Consider the following 18,035-nt stretch of genomic DNA (forward strand, 5'->3'; position numbering starts at 1 on the left):
GGTTTAGAAATAAAGAATTGCTGCCCTGACAATGGAAATTAAAAATGGAAGCTAATTTCATAATTTGTTCCTCCTGAAATGTCAAGTAGGAAGCAATTGTTTGTGATCTGCCACAGGGCATTTGTTAAGCTGCCTGCTGCTTTTCAGTCATTTTCCTAAAATGATTGTAGAAAGTCAAAATCTGGTTGATTTCTCACATGCAAACCACACAGCCACAACCTCTCAAGCCAAACCCCAACGTGGCTGGAAATATGCTTGTTAGGACAATCATGGGTAATCTAGCTTTACTGCTACTCCACATCCTTGTTAGCCCCTTAACCCATCTGTCAACAGTAATCTAACTCTATCTGCCATGCGATGCAGAAATATGGAAATGTCAGTAAAGCTGGATATTTCTGCAATTATGTGGCGTTAGCAACTGCCTGTGCAACTTTAAGTGCGTATTTGAATATCGCTTGCTCGTAGAGGCAAGGAGCACTCCCATTAAAAGGAGAAGGGATAACTTGTTGTGCTAAGCTACTAGCTTCCGATGTAGCCTTGATAGATGAATACTGCCCTCTTTCTGTGAAACAATTAATATATAGATATATTTATATATACTGATGTTCTCTCCCTATATAGAATTCTGTACCTATGAAATAGTCCCAGAGTTTGCATGCTTGTGTTTTTGTGTTAGTGAATATTATGTAAAACATCCTAGTTGATAATTAGATCTTAAAATGTAAGGCCTCTTTATTGGAGGGAGGGCTGTAGCTCAGAAAGAGAGTGCATGATTTGGATGCAGAATGTCCCAAATTCAGTCACTGGAATCTCCAGATAGGGCTGGATAGACTCTTGCCTGAAACCCACTGGAATTTCTGCCAGGGCTTGAAGGCAGTACTGAGTTATACAGACCAATAATCAGGCGCACTCTGAGGCAGCTTCCCATGTTCCTATGATCTCAAACAGCAGTTCCTAAAAGGCTGTTGAGGAGGGAGGGGGGATGAGTGGGTAGTGATCCTCCAGATGTTTTCTCTTTGGACCAATTAAGCTTGTATTGTAGGAAATGTATTAAGTTGACTTGCATTTGGTCTAATCAAAGCTGAGCACTGGACAAGACCAAATAGCACCTTCTTCAAAGAGCTACACATTATCCTCTGCTTCCTCTGTCACTTTTCCCTATCTCCGTTTTGTCAAGTGGCTTATTTTGCAAATAAAGAGGAAGAAGGACACGTTGGAACAATTGGAGAATGAATAGATTGGTTTTAAATACCGTCCGTCCGTGACAATGTAATGGAGATCCCTTGCAGAACCAAAGGGGGAAGCATCTCCTGATAATGTCTGCAATCTTTTTCTCCTTGTGCAGGTAATTAAAGCCGTGGAAGAAGGGTACCGCTTGCCACCACCCATGGACTGCCCAGCTGCCTTGTATCAGTTGATGCTGGACTGTTGGCAAAAAGACAGAAACAACAGACCGAAGTTTGAGCAGATTGTCAGCATCCTGGACAAGCTGATCCGTAATCCCAGCAGTCTAAAAATAATCACCAATGCAGCTGCAAGGTGACACAATACCTTCTACATCTTGCACACTGAGCATGAATGTGTTTGCTTTCTCTACCTCCAGTAATTGCAATATATTTGCTTGGTCCACTACTTACTTCCATGTTTACAGCTATTTCTTATTAGTAGTGTTGTTTAAGTTGGGGGCTGGGGTGGGAGGAAACTATCTATTTATCTTCTAGTAGGCAAACAGCATCCCTGACTGTTTGTTGTTGTCCAAAACCCAGTTTGCAAAGGAGGCAAAGGAACATCTAGTTTCAAAGTTCCTGCTGGTTGTGAATTCACAAGACCAGTTCAACAGAAAGCTGTAGGTGTGCAGCACCACAGGAATACTGTGATGAAAGCACACAGACATTATCAGGACAGAGCATTTTTTGCAACTGCATGGTCAGGTTGAACAGGTGCAGAAACTGTGAGAGATCTCATCCTTGCAATCTCAACTTGTGCTCTTTTTCAAAAATGCAGTTTTAGGCCTGAAGAAAATATGTCAGCAATGTCTAGTGAAATTTCAGAAACGATGCCATGCAGATGATGGTAGTGAAGGCAACCATCATTCCCGCTGATTTAGAGACAACTGCATAGCTCTTTGCCCCTATCTAGGTGCAGAATAAATTACATCAAACTTTTTAAAATAACTCACATGAAATCAAACCAAAGGGATTCCAGAGGAGGGCAGCAAAAATCACAGTGGTCAGGTTAAAGACCTACAAACAAGCAAACAAACAAACAAACAAACAAACAGGTGTTCAAGCAGCAGAAGAAAACTTGTAATTGGAAGGGAGGGAAGGGAAGAGAGAGCTGAGAGTTGATTCCCCCTGGTCAGGAAGTTCCATATCTTGGCTCAACATTAAATAATACTTTATCCTACTAGTTCAATGTTCATCAATTTTGAAATCATTTTATGCTCTTCTTTCTTACTAGGCTGATTGGCACTTTTGTAATCAGTGTTTTTCAGGTACATGCAGACTTTGTGTTTTGGAATACAGTGTGAAAAGGCACAATATCTGAAGTTTAGTTATAGTTTAGTTTGTGATTGTGCCAGAGCACTTGCACAATATAATCATAACTTCTTTGATTTGTCTCTGCAGTTCTGTCTGGGTGTCTGAACATTGTTAACTTTTTCTCCACTCTGATTTAATCTGTATAACATATAGGGTGTGTGTGGGTGTGGGTGTTTTAGGGCAAGTTGAGTTTTGATCACTTCCATTCTTTTTCCTGGTTCAGATTATTATTTCTTACCTTCGTGTGCACTGCTTTACAGTTGTGAATATGCACAGTAGTGGCTGATAGGATGGCATGGGTGGAGCTGTGTTGCTCTCCTGGCTTCCCAACACAATGGGTCTCTGCTGTGTTAAACTCCATGTTCAACCAAGGACCAAAATGCCAGGAAATTGCAGCTCCTTGGGACTACCGTATTTAGGCAATACGGATACTGTGTGGTATCCTATGTTGCAAGTTAATTCAAGCTTTATTGCCACTTTGGAGCTGGATGGCTGTGGATATGAATCCCAGATTTGTCTGTTCACTGCAATAGCCACATGGAGTGTGTGTAATTGAAGTTATAATGCAAATAACTGGATTAAAACCCAAGTTCTTAATGTAAGCTCCTCAAAAACTAGACGCTATAGAACTCTATAGAACTTGAGTTGGAAAAGCAAAAATACCCTGCCCACAGGTTTCCAATATTATAATCATAGTAAATGAAGACCATTCAGTGTTGTTGACATTTACAACAATTTGGGGGGCTTTCATTATCTGAAGGGGCGCTTTGGGCATCTATTGGTGAGCAGTCCATAAATGGTTGTCCTTAGGCGAAGATGATTCCTTTGATGTCTGATTCTCAAGTCTAGGTCTTTTCAGCTCAAGGACCAAATGCAGTAGCTATCTGATTATTACTGAACTGAGCAAACATGATATAAAGAAATATCAGGGGAAGCAAATGTGCCATAGGAGTAAGTCAATTTTATTCAAAGAACATTGTCATATTTTTTTACCTGAATGACACTTTAAAGCAGCATAAATGACTGCAAAGGCAAAGTTGTACTCCTTGTGGTACTGAGATAATTAAAGTCAACAACATGTCTCCATGCCTCCTCAGTGTGGCATTTATTTTCTTATCTCCTGTTGGAAAGTGGCTATACCTGTGCTTTCCATCTGGCAGCAACTCTATATATATATATATATATATATATATATATATATATATATATATGAATGAAAAAATCACACACTTGTGCTTTTGTTGACCTTAAAATTAGTCTAGGATTCTGGTCCTTGGGGTCATTTATAAGCCATCAAAATCATATTTCAGCTCACATAAATGTTCAGCAGCCTTTTACATAAGCAAAAATGCAAGATATTAAGAACTCCTCATTTGAAATAGATGCTCTCCCAGTCATGAGACACTCGAGTGCAGCAGAGGAGAGCTAGCTAAGAAGACAAGTAAAAATAGATGTGGAAACTTAGAGGGTAGAGTATGCAACATTTCTCTTAGTAACACACTGCTGCCTCTCAAATAGGAGTGCTTGATGGTAGTGGTTACAAATTGAGTTATATCTTTCCCCACTGGACAGCTGGCACGCTCAGAACAGCAATTTGTATCAGTAGGAGGTAGAGCTCCATTGCTATTTATATGTTTATTTCGAGACATGATGCGGTGCGACAGAAAATTCTTTGCAATGTGGCAACATCCATCTCAATGACAGCAAACCATGGCTTTCCAGGCTTGCATGCAAAAGAACAAGGTTAATTCCAGCTGTTAACATAATAGGTCAGTCCATAAAAGCCGACTGCAAGAGGCCATTGGTGGAATATATACTCTGGAATCTCACTGCTGAGTGGGTTGCTGTCTTTTTATTTATGACAGCCATATGCCAGCACATGCAGCCTTCCAACCATGCTCAGTGCCAGAATGAATAGCACCGAAGGTTTCCCTCCCGCTTTGCCAGTACACAGAGAACAGTTTTGAAATGTTGCTAGTGGGAGTGGGAAGCGGCAGAAATGAAAGAGGCGGGGGGAGTTGTGTTTCAATTCCCCTGAGCAGACATGTAATTTCCATGATTTCTTTTTAATGATTGCAGTCTGACGCTAGTAGGACCTGATTTATGAAAAGCTGTGAAAGATCAGGTGGAACCCTGCAGGACGTCATTTACAGCTGCACGGATTGTAGCCCATCTAATTTGTCTAGTAAAAGTGTGAGCTTATGGTGCACATCACCCAGCCCATAAATTTCATGTTTAGACCTGCTGTCTAGGGGGCTGGGTCAAAGGGAGGGGGGTGGAAGCCCATGGATGCAGATGCTCCGAAAGCCCGGCACTCCCTCGATGCGCATGAGGAGACATCACAGACTCTTCACAGCGAGAGACAAATTCCTGCTCATTGATAAACTGTCCAGATGTCCTCTCCAAGGAGCAAAGGAGATTTTTTTGTGGGGAGGGGGGAGAAATGCCCTCCCCACTTAGAATCCTGCGAGAAAAATGATACTTTACAATGCTAGTTATTCTGTGGTTACTTGAAATTAGTTCATATTTTTGTCTTCATTACACCTTGGTCCCGACAACAGACATAAAAGCTGCACTGGGATTGTCCAATTTGTAATCCTGCTGCTCTGCTTTTTCTCATGTTGTTTAACATTCCATATGCACACAAAAAGGGAGCAGTGACGCCAGTTCCCCCTTTTACTAAAATGAAGCGGCATGTTAGATTGACCAGAGAGAAAAAGCCACTTCTCCATACTTCGTATATACTTTAATAAATGCCCTGGGATCCTAGTAGCTATACAGAGAAAGCTATAAATAAAAAATGTGGACTTCATGAGACAAACAGAAGTTAGCTAGCTGTATCCAGTATAGTTAATTGCATTTCCTTTGGATTTGTTTCTGAAATGGACATTTAGGGGAAATGGCTGAGCATCAAAGAAATCATACATACATATTAACAAGAACTGTATGCGTAGCGGGGGAAGGCAATTGATGCATCAGATAGCCTCTTTTTAATAGTCACGTTAAGCAACTCAGCTCCTTTATACAAATGAGCAATATCAGACCTTTGCCACAAGGGGTATTGCGTTGCTGATAATAATCTGTCCAGCTGAAATGTGTTGACTAGTTTTGGAGATGGAGGGAAAGAGAGAAGGTTCATATACTAAGAAGCTACAACAACTCTTTTGCGTATTGTTGAGTTTTGTTTTAGTGTTCTTTAATAAAAATCTATTTGGAGCAGAGACTAGGACTTTGGCCAACAATTAAGAGCATTGTCCTCATTCTGCGATAGACAGGGAGATAATAGGACAGCTGGTGGAGAAAAAAATCATGCTGTTGTGCCTGCTGGGCTGGTGAGAGAGTGTTTTTGGTCAGTGGGCACCCAGATTTTTGTTCTTTTATCTCTTATAACTGTATTGGGCAGGTGGGGGTGATGTTCATCTCCCAGGTTTCTTCAAAGCTGATAAATCAGACATTATCTTATCAGATAACATGAGATGGTAGAAAAGGTAATTTTAAGTGCCTTTGTTTGTTTGTTTGTTTGTTTGTTTGTTTCTCTCTTGAAAAATAAATCATTTGTCTCTGGTGTATCAAATTACATGGACAAAGTGACACAGAGAATTCCAACTTCCCATGCACCCAAAAAGGATATTGTTTTTACTGCACGTACTCTAATTGTAGAAAGATGATTGAGAAGATCACATTTAAGCATGGCACATGTTGACTGACTGGCAGGGAAAATAGTAGCTTATTCCTCAAAGAAAAAATCCACTGAGTTATATTTTTATATTTAATATCAGCAACCAAAATAAAAGTGGGAAGGAATATTCAAATAGGTCAATTGTAGAAAACTATTTGTGATGGTTTACTTATTTGTTTTGCTGAGTCTCCACTATGTATTCCAAAGCCACAGGATAATTTAGCATATAGTTTGCTCATCACCTTAGGGATGCAGTATCATGGAAGCTTAAGTTTTTAAACTTTGTTTTTATGAAGCAAACAAGCTTTCTATGTCTGTCTCTGCAGGCTCTAAAATGCAACAATCTCTCAGGTTTCTTTTGATACTCCAGAACTGAAAACTGTTGTAGAAAATTTTAGGGAAGCATTTGGTGATTTCATTGCATTTGCTGTCTGTAATATTTTGCGCTGCCAATTCTGAGCAAAACCATCTAGAGATTTTCAGTCGTGCTGCAAAGCTCCAGATGGTCACATCCTCATATTTAAGCCACCAGTTCATAACGTGCTTAAAATCACACTGCATCAGTTGGTTTAATCTGAGATTAAGAGCGTTTATCACTGGATTGGCTTGGCTCTTATTTGAGGTATGTTTGTCAAGTTACACATACCTGAGCTAAATCAAGATGAGCTTCATGAAAGCTTCAATTCAAAAGAAGTGCCCTGACAATGCAATCATGAGCTTCAGACACAAGCTGAACAGCTGGTTCACTTAGGCACTGTGATTTCTCTGTTTTCCCTAAAGCAATAGATTTCTGCAGGCATTAAATTCTGCACACAACTTGCACCTCATCTGAAAGATTCTGCTGGGACTTGTTTTAAGTCCAGATATATAGGGAATCACAGTGTATTTCTGTTCTCTCACCACCATCACATTCATTTTATTCCAGGCCATCAAATCTCCTTCTGGACCAAAGCAATGTTGAAATCTCAGCCTTCCGCTCAACAGGTGACTGGCTCAATGGCATTCGGATAGGACAATGCAAGGACATATTCACAGGAGTAGAATACAGCTCGTGCGATACGATAGCCAAGATTTCCTCAGAGTAAGAGTCCATCTTAAAACTGTTTCTTTGGTTGCTTTTGCATTTTTCATGCCACTTACCAAATTATGAGATTTCAATCTTGTGAACAGTTCAACATCTAGGTTTCAGTGAAATTAATGCAACATATGAGCCCAGCACACAGCCCAGAACACATGCTACTTTAAAGTCAACTCAGGCTGCAGCCTTAACTGGGTGCAAGTCCCACTGAATTCAATGATACTTACCCCTGAGTAAACGTGGATAGGATTGCACTTCAAGAACACCTTGCTGAAATATACCACCCATGTGTTCAGTTACATATATGTCAATTCGAACAATAGAGTGTTCTTCATAGAATCATAGAGTTGGAAGGAAACATGAGGGTGATCTTTGCAATGCAGGGATCTTTCACCCAATGTGGGGCTCAAACCCATGACCCTGAGATTAAGAGTCCCATGCTCTACCAACCGAGCTGCCCCACATTTATTCTACTTCTTTGAAAGGCTGTTGTAAAATCATAAATGGAAGATCTTCTTTTGAAAGCAACATGTGACTTTTTTGCTCCATCTGACTCGTGGCTAGGATTAGTTTAGAATTAGATGTGTCAATTTTTGATATAGGTCAACAGTTCAGCATAATGAAATTTTTAGCTTCCATATTTTTGAAATGGAGCAGACGTTCTGATTTCTCAGGAAAATAGGGTGTTCTTTGTCCAGTGTCAGTTATGCTGATGTGGTGGGGCTGGAAAAAAGAAGGAGAGGGAGATCATTTTTGGCATTCTGAAGATTTAACAGAGCCCAAAGATTTCAAGGAGATATACACAACTTTTCCTCTCTGTTTCATCTTACATCCTATGACCCAATATCACTCAACCTATATGGTGAACATGGATTCGAACTGAGGTCTTTCTGGTCATAATAAATTCTCTCACCATGGCACTGTACTGCCCTCCAGGATAGATAAAATACTCAACCATCTGTCATTCCCAGTTTGTGAGCCAGGATCATTGGGGTTTATTTATTTTTAAAGCACTCAGCCACTTCCAATTCTGTTCACAGAAATCCTTCAAGCCCTAAAACTCAGACTCTTTGAATGAACCTTTTCCAACTTACCTAGGACCCTGGATGCCATTGGTTACCATATGTGGAAATTCTATGAAGAAGCTATGTATGACAGTAGCCACTGGCATCCAAGATAGTGGTCCTCCATCAGTGGCATAGCATGGGTTGCTGGTGCTCGGGGCGAGGCAAGTGTTGCGCTCCCCTGGTGGACTGGGCAGTTGCTGCTGCTGGTTGCGGTGGCCGTGCACCTTCTCAACTTAGCAGCTCTGCTGCCTCCCACCTCAGCCATCCCTGGGGTGGGATTCATAGGCATTGTGCCTGGTTGTGCCCCTCTCATAATTTTGTGCCCAAGGCCACCGCCCCTCTGCCCTCCTTCCTTCCCCGCTACACCACTGCTCCCTGTCTCCCACACACTTTTGTTTAAATCATCCAAAATCTGCAAGCTGCTGTACAGGTGCTACAATTTTTCTCACCCCCTGAGAATGTGTTTGTGTTGCTTCCTTAGGAGTGCTATTTTCTTAGATATCAGAAACACACTCCGCTGCCTTTGGCCCATCTGGAAACATTCAGGCCAGCTACCACTGTTTAGCAACATGCAAAGGAAGTTTCCTCATCGGCCTAACATTGTGGATTCTTTTGATGTGCAAAACACTTTCCAACTTCTCTGGAACTCATCAGGTGTGTTTTGTCTTTTTCAGCGACATGAAGAAGGTCGGTGTGACGATTGTGGGGCCACAGAAAAAGCTCATTAGCAGTATTAAATCTCTAGAAATGCATACAAAGAATGGCCCCGTTCCAGTGTAGGCTACCGAAACGTTGGCACTCGAGACACAACAAGAGGAAGCAAGAAGTTGCTGCAAAGGTCATGGTGATGAGTGAAAAAGTGCAAGACTGAAAAGGCACTCTTGTAGCATTGTTGGAAGCATGACATTTTGGGCCCGTTTCAAGCCCACTAAGAGACTCATACGTTGAGTTAAATTGCCTTAAAATAGGAATGAAAAACTTTTCTCTCTCTCTTATTCTTGAAGGGAGGGGGTGCCTTTCCCACCTTGTAATAATGGACTGCTCAAACATATACTGCATTTGAAAGAAAATGTTGGTTTCTTTGTTTTATTAAATCCTTCCATGTAACTTAGAGCCATTTCAATGCTGATGGACTGTATATCAAGAAAGGCAAGCAACTAAACGTTGGATGTTATGCTAGGTTTTGACCAATTGTCAGCAGAAAGCAAGAGGGGGAAATACCCTTGCAGTATTTTTTTTATATGCAGAAAGGATAGGTGACTAGTATTTTATTTCTTTAAAATAATTGTAATGCTCTTTTGGGGATAATACCTCAGCTCTGTCTGGCCATATCTGCAAGGATATTCCTGCAACATTCTGTTTCGACAGTGGAAGGAAAACATGAATAATGTTGGGTATAAAATGAGGCAATAGTTCATGAATAATATTTGCTGTTGGGGCTGGTTTTGATGCATGTGTTCTTATAAAAAAAAGTCTTAATTTTTCTTTTAAAAGGCATATTTATTTCCCTTTAAGAGTTTTCTTATTGTTTATATTTATATATGTTTTGACTGGGTTTAATTACTACCAAGTGCCAAATCCTCCCAGACTTTGGCTGCAGCCCCAGACATTGGGAAGAAATTTCAGTACAAGTAGTGAGACATTACTTTTAAGAAAATAGGTCCCAATCTAGAGGATCTGAGGTAAGTGAAGAAAGAGGCCTACATGCCCACAAGTGAGTAAATTTTCATGCACCATGTTCTGGGTAGTATAATCCAATGAACCACACAATCATTTTTCTCCAAGGAAAACAGCCATAGTGAGCTGTTCGTTATTTTCTTGACAACTTAACTGAAAGTTGCATAATTGCATGTACTTAACTGTTTGCAGTGTGCACAAAGTGTTGAATTGTGCCAGATTTTTTGATTTTTATTTTTTTTAAAAAAAAACACCCAATCTATACAATGCATTACTTGGTGATAAAATTATTTGCTTATAATACTGTGGGGTCCAAATAGGAAAAGATGAAAATCCCTTTTCTTAGTTCTTATATTAGAGAAGTAAGCTAGCATTGTTGGCATCCACTTAAGAGTAAATGATTACAGTATGTTTCTAAGGCTGCAGTCTTAAACACACTTACAAAGATGTGCTTGTAAGTTGTACTATGTGAACAACGTGTATGGGACAATATCCAAATCAACACGTATCCTGTTTGTATTTTCTCTTGGCTACATTTGCCCTCACCACAGTACACGGCAGCTTTTAAGATGGATTCGAGTCATACAGTGGTCTGTTTGCAAGATATGTGAAGTCAAAACATGGCTTGGCATGAATGCACAGGTCCTCAGAGTAGAGATTGCAGCTACTGCCCTCCTCCCTTAGTGCTGTTGCGCTGCTATGAGCTAAGCCATGGTTTGGAGCGGCCACTGTCTTTTCTCAAGAACCCTCATATTTGCGTTAAGCCATGGTTTGGTTTTGCATTATGCGCAAACATGCCCAGTAGGTGATCCGTTTTGTAAAAAGCATAAAATGACACTTCGAAATGCTGACACTCTGACTATACACAGAGCACTGGTGTACTTCCCTTCCACACCTTTGTAACTTGCATGCCCTTCCAATATGATGCCATGCTTTTTAAAGTTCTCTGATCATAGCAGGATCGGGAAGTATACAATGCACCATCCTAAGCCCGTGTTCTGCAAGGATTCAGATCTGATTAATAATGTCAAATAATCACCTCCCTTCTCTTTAGATTTGATCTCCAGCCATAAATACACCATTCCTGCTAGCAGGAAGTTTTTGTATTGTTTTTAAAGCAAAACAATTCTATTGATGTTCTTGGAAGTACTATCTAGAGCAAATTGTCCCCGAGGCAATTTTAAATGGCTGTGAAAGAAAGAAAAAATGTGTATTAGCAGGTTTTCAAACTACATTTTAGTCTTACCTATCCTTAATTATCTTTCAATGTCTAGTAATACCACGGGACATAATTATGTGTGTGCTCAGTACTAAAGACTGATTTCATTGTTTGTTCAGAAGGAAATTCCTTTTTTGCAGAGGGTTTTAAAAGAACTTTTTGTCTTCTCTTTCTTACAACTTTTTGTACTGTTTGGTGGCCTCCAATAGCCCCCATTCCCCTTCTCCCCCTGTACATATGTAAACATAGCAGTGTACAATTCTTAACTGTGGAGTAGAGGAAATAGAAATTTTGTGGCCATCTTCCTGTACAGGACCTGCCTTTGATTATTATTTACATCAAACAAGTATTGCAAAGTCTTCACTAAGAATATGTACCATATTATTGTTTTTGTATCTTAAAAATATTGTTTTTACATATATTATTTATTTCTGTTAACATATAACATAGGGGTTTTTTTTGTTTTGCTGTACTTTAGACTCCAATAAGCAATGTATAGATGTGATTTGAACTGGCAAATCCACATTTGCTTTTTAACCTTTATTTCAAAGCATTACTTACTCATTTAGTTAATTACGTTGTGCAATTGTAGATGGCCTGTTACTAATGTAAAATGATTTGTAGTGGAAACATTTATATTTTTATAATAAACATAATGAAAGTATTTTTTACATATTGGAATACACAGGTGATTGTTTTGAAGCCAAGGAAACTTATTGTTGGGCAATCATTTTGTATTAAATCTCCAACAGTATCTGGAGCAAACTTCTCAAATTTAGGATACAGCTTCATCAGAATAGCTGGTCATGTTAAAAAACAGTCCTACCACAATCAAGCAAGGGGAAGTGTCTATGCAGAAGTAGACTTCCATTCCACATGCCAAGCAGCGATGACAGCAGTATTTGTGCAGTGTCTCATAACACCTATTCTGTATGATCTTCACCTGCTGCTTACATCCCACTGGACCCAATACTTCAAGGTGTTAGTGCTGATATGCAAAACCCTAAATGGCTTGAGCCCCAAATACATGATCTAACACCACTCCCCATACTAGCCAACACAGGCCCTAAGATCAGCATATGACATCCTTCCAATTGTTCCACTGGTGGGGGTGGTGGCGCGTCAAAGCCCTCAAGCCAGCCCCCCAGAAGAAATAAATTTACACAGACACAGATTATGGCTTAAGGTTAATGGGCAAAATTTAGGCCACAACTTTATTGATTACAGCAAATGTGAATGGTATTGACTTAGGCATTGGCAATAAACTCTGACTCCTGCCCACCTTGCAGGGAGTCAGGAAGGGTAAACAACCAACGAGGAAGCCACGTCGGGGGAACCCACCTGCAGCTCTCCTCCAGTGTTCCCAGAGGCCTGGCATGGCCCTAGCACCTCAAACAGAGTTTGGACAGGATCCAGGCCCCGGATTCCTTTAACGGAATACCCTTGAACATGGAGGGGCAGGCAACGGCCCACCTCCCCTCCCACACACATTAATAAGCCAATGCCTAACCGCCAAACCTTACACAGTTGTGATGATTGCTAAGAGGTAAGCGAAAACCAAGTGGCCAGTGCCAATCTGCCAAATGGAAAAATTCCTACCCAGCCCCCGGCCCAAGACAGGCGACCAACTAAAGTCCAAAGCAAGGCCAGAGAGCACCTAAAACGAAAGGGAGGGTGGGTGGGTGTTCGGCAGCACGAAGCAGGTGCTCAGCACATGTCGCACTGCTGCTTTTATACCCCCCATGATCACCCCACTCAATTGCGATTGACCAAAAGAGGCCTGGGGTGATCGTGGTGCCACCCTGGCGTAAAGGGCAACACTCCGCCCATGCGAGGCAGGGGGGAACTGTGTTGTGGGCCCGCCCACAACCAGGACCATCCTTTACGATGATCCAATTTCAGGATCAGGGTGGCCCAGGTGGGATAGAGCCAACTCTGTAATGGTACCCCGACTATGTAGTTATACCTCCTGGTGCCACAAATGGCTACTACATTACTGGGTTTTCAGTGCCAGGTTGAGGCACATTTGTTTAGCTAGGCCTTTGGTAAAATGCAATTCGATTGTCCAAGATCATTATCAACTACTGCTGTTTTGTTGTTCAGGACAGTTTTGTGGGGTTGTTGTTTAGGAAAGTTAGTTGTTTTGTTGCAGGCTCAATCTGTGTATGATTTTGCAATTGGGAGCTGCAACACAGGCCTAATAGGTTTAATTATACCGATTAGCAATTAAATCTGATTAACTGAAATGAATGAAAGGGGCGGCGCCCAGAAGCATATGTTAGAATGAATACCTTCCCCTCTCCCTACTGTACAAATTCCACTTTCAGCTACCACTTGGTTCTTCACATGGTGGGTGTTGCAAAAAAAGATAACCAAAGAGAAAAAGTGGGGCATTCACCTTCCAGTCAAGAGTTTGTGCTTGCCTTTGTTCTATGAGCATTCTAGGAATAAAAGACTAGGAAGAATTGGATCTGAAACTCATGAGAGAGCGAGGAAATGAAATAATGGGCAAGAAAATGAAAGTCTTTGTTGAGTTCAAAGGCGCTGGAGCTCCCCTCATAACGCTAAGGCATCCAAACGCTGTAAAAATGCACTCTTCTTCAACCATATAAGCCAAGGTTTATTTATTGTGCTCTCCCCCCCCCCCAATCATTTCCCCACAATGTAAAAGCATCCTGTAATGCTCAGTTTCCTTTGGATGTTCATAGCAGGAGGGATAATTTATCATCTTCCCTCTGCCTTAAAGTTTTATGTGCCTTTCTAAAGCAAGGATCATTTTAAAACCAGTGTGTGGAATTGCTTTTGCATATTAAGTACTGTCTTGCAAGAAGAATTGGAGGACAGGGAAATGTTCTAATCCTATATTGAAAATTAACTGAGAATGATGAAAGACATCTTGCGGTATTATCATGCAGGGAACTGATGTGGTACATATATTTCCATTCACCTTCAATGACACTGTGCTAAGCAAGCTATTTGGAAAGGGGAAAGGTAGTCAGGGAAAGGATTTCAAAATGGTACACATTAGGAACACTTTGCTCTGAATACTGGCAGGCCCAATGTCAGCACATGGCATCCTCAGGCAGTTGCCAGGACCTCAACACCCCAACAGGCTTGGAAAAATATATGTATTCCAGCACTACTTTTCCATATGCAGGGCCATGGAATAAGCTCTTTTGGAACTTGGATGGTATGGGGGATTTTGCTGTGGTGCTAAAGGATGAGAGGCAAAGGTAAGAGGTGGCAGCCAAACCAGGGCTTCCAGGATGAGGTCTGACAGTGGTGCTGCCTGTTGTATCACTCTCAGGAATTGGCTATCAGAATCCAGCACTGCAGAAGACAATGCGCAATGAAGACGCCAGCAAGGACTCTCTCAGACTTTTCTGCATTGAGGGATACTTTATGCTGGATGGCTGAGAGATGGAAGGTCGTGTAAGACTCAAGGCTCCCACGTTAGCCAGGATTGATTGATTGATTGATTGATTGATTGATTGATTCTATTTCACTTTTTTATTGTTTGGCTTACAAACAAAAGATAAAAATAACGTAATGGAACATCACAAATACAGCATAAATCATATAGAAAACAAATCATCAGTAAAACAACCACAAATCACAAACAAAACAATTACCATCTACGTAACACTATTAGCAAAACAACTAAAAAATAAGCTAAAGATCATAGTTACACCAAAAATCATATTATAGGATTGACAAAGTACGACAGCATTCACATCTATAAAACAATATTAACAGCATAAACAAAATAGCAACAAAACAAACAAAGCCCTGTTGAATTTGTACACATGTTCTCCCCTCTGCCACGACTCATAAACTTTCATTCTATTCAATGCATCAAAAATGCACCTGCAACATAATGCTCCTGGCCACAATTCCCTTCTGAAGGATCCTTGCGGTAGAGGTGGTCAGCACAAAGACTCTCTCCCTCACATCCTTTCTGCCACTATGACATTTTCATTTTCATAACAGAAAAAATGGAATACAAGAATAAGACTAGGCTGCAATTTGGAGGTTAGGTGATACTCTGGTGTGTGTTTAACTATGATTAAAAATACAGTGGTACCTCGGGTTACAGAGCTTCAGGTTACAAATGCTTCAAGTTACAGACTCTGCTAACCCAGAAATAGTACCTCGGGTTAAGAAATTTGCTTCAGCATGAGAACAGAAGCCATGAGGCGGCGGCGAGGCAGCAGTGGGAGGCCCCATTAGCTAAAATTGTACTTCAGGTTAAGAACAGTTTCAGGTTAAGAACAGACCTTCAGAATGAATTAAGTTCTTAACCCGAGGTGCCACTGTGTGGTAAGTGGTACAAAACAAAATAATAAGGGCATGTGTTTGGGGCTTTTGTATGTCCAAGAGTTTCTTAGTGAGAAGTAGAAGGCTAGAATGCTTTCTTGTCCATATCAACAGAGAGCAATGTTTTCACCAGAAAGCACACATCCCCTGTCAGGACTTGCCAGCCCTTGCTAATGTCTATAAATAAAATACAGCTTGAGAAACAAGATGACAGGTAGGGTGGTGGAGATAGAAGTAAGATACGGTTAACAGAAGAGAGACAGGTTTAAAATCTCTTTTTTTAACATCTGGGCTATGTTTCGTTCCTACTGGGACTGATGCAAACCATCCTGGCACAACACAGACACACACTTTGCAATACATTAAATATGGGGTTGCCTGGTGTGGGTCCTCAGCTATTGAAGGTCTTGGCATAGCTAATTTTTCCTTGTCCATTGGCTGTGCTCCCTGAGACTCAAGAGGAAGAAGCTGGCAAACAGTTCCTTCCACTGAACTGGATCATGTAAAGAGGAAGGCAGACAACAAGGGGATTTTGCACACAAATGCCCATAACAGTGACCTACTAGCAATCCTTTCCAAATCCATTAAGTGGCTTCAGGATGTGGATAAGCAGTTGTGGGAGATCCTTTACCCTTTCCTTCCAAACCCTGATTCCCAGTAATGTGTCTTTGTGTTTTCTTTTTTTATTATTTAATATATTTACTATATGTATTTTCTTGTTAAATAAAAATGATTGAGAAGTTCTCCCTCACACTCCAAGGCAGCCTTTCTCAACCTTGGGTCCCCAGATGTTTTTGGCCTACAACTCCCATCACTCCTGACCACTGGTCCTGTGAGCTAGGGATCATGGGAGCTGTAGGCCAAAAACATCTGGGGACCGAAGGTTGAGAACCACTGCTCTAAGGGCTGGGGAAGCGGTGAAGCAGAAGAAGAAGCAGTGCCAGTATGCCACTCTTTGCTTAACCTGGGCCAAGGGCACACCAATGCTATTCAATGGCACCATCCAACGATGGTAGGGTTGCCATATTTTGACGTGCAAAAATTGGACACATTTGCCAACTTCTACTTTTAACTATTGATCGTGATGTCGACTCTCATTTTACATACCTGATGTCAGAGATTGGACTCAAGAGGGCAAGATGGAGGAAAAGGAGGAATGGTGGAGATCACTCCCCCCGCCCCCCGTTCTCCTTACGCTGCAGGAGAAGAGGGAGACAGCAGGGCTTGAGGGGTTTGAGGAAAGGCACAGCTCAGAGAGAGAACAGAAAAGTTGGGAAGTGTTAGAACAAGGGGGAGCGGGGACTGTGGCAGGGCAGCCAGATGACACGCAGTCACTGGAAAGTATTTCTGATCCCCCTTCTCCCAGAATGCGGCGTTCATTAAGAGTACAGGAACAAAGGACTCAAAGACATTTGACCACAAGTGGCCACCATAAGGGAAGATGCTGTTGCTAAGGAGGAGGGAGAAGGAGCCCAGTTTGTTGAGACTGGTTGCGTTCTTTTGTCTCTCACTATTAGAATTGAATAAACCTCATTTAAAAAATGACTCTACCTTATTTTCTCTGCTCTTGCTGCAGCTGGGGTAGGAATAGCTTTCCCAAAGCCTTTACATAGCCTTGACACCCATGAATATGGCAATCCTAAAGGGCAGCAAGAAAAGCTTTCACACTGTGAGAGACAGTTTTACCTCACATGTTGATCTAGCTGTGAGGAGCCAAAGACTCCACCCCCCCCCAAAAAAAAACCCAGTGATCAACTAAGAGAAAGCATTTAACACACTCTTTCTCCTTTCCAAACAGCTGAGATGCACAATGGCATTTGGGGCAAGGGGGAAATGCAACCGGGGCTATTGGATTCACAGCCTTTTTCTGCTGCTGGTGCTTGTGTCATGGTGAAATACAAGAGGCCATCATCAGTACAGGCATTCCACCAGCTTTTGAAGATGCACCTGTTAACGCAAGAATTCCTTTAATCTCTTGACCTGAGTCTCCCATTTCAATGGCTGTGTTGTTTTAATTGGATTATTTTATTGCATGTTGTAATTATGGGTGTATTTTAAAGGTTGTGTCGCTGATTTTTATACTTGTAAACTGCTTAGCAGCCTATTTTGGCACTAAGCAGTATATAAATAAAAGGAACAGCATACACTATACCCACTGGCATGCATAGATCCTTATTATACTATTAGGGATTTATTCACAACTGTCAGGGGTTCAGAAGGAGAGACACAGGAGGGGGAGCAAATGGAGAGTGAGGAGGAGGAGTACGAGGGGGGAGCAGGCAGTGACAGTGGAAAGAGTTATTCCACAAGCCTCTCCAGCAAATCGGAGGACTCACAGAAGGGAGCGCCGATAGCCAGAGCGAGGGGGGTTCCAGGGGGGAAGCCCCAGGAGGAAGGGGCCAGCGGGGAGTCCCTGAGCAGCAGTTGGAAATCAGGACCAGCTTCCCCACCAGAGCGC

General features: G+C 41.5%; 1 protein-coding gene across 5 annotated transcripts in view; it reads left to right on the forward strand.

Annotated features, from left to right (window-relative positions):
- EPHA3 (EPH receptor A3) overlaps window positions 1-10,278 on the forward strand; it is a 203,397-nt gene extending 193,119 nt beyond the window's left edge. For all 5 annotated transcript variants that reach the window (XM_081859646.1, XM_081859647.1, XM_081859648.1 and 2 more), the window contains 3 exons: window positions 1,346-1,539; window positions 7,145-7,300; window positions 9,039-10,278. In XM_081859646.1, coding sequence (XP_081715772.1) covers window positions 1,346-1,539; window positions 7,145-7,300; window positions 9,039-9,144 — 456 coding nt within the window. In that variant the 3' untranslated portion in view covers window positions 9,145-10,278. The remainder of the gene's footprint in view (window positions 1-1,345; window positions 1,540-7,144; window positions 7,301-9,038) is intronic.
- The last annotated feature ends 7,757 nt before the right edge of the window (window positions 10,279-18,035 follow it).

This window comes from Podarcis erhardii, assembly GCF_964252035.2.
Source record: "Podarcis erhardii genome assembly, chromosome: 4".
NCBI lineage: Eukaryota > Metazoa > Chordata > Lepidosauria > Squamata > Lacertidae > Podarcis > Podarcis erhardii.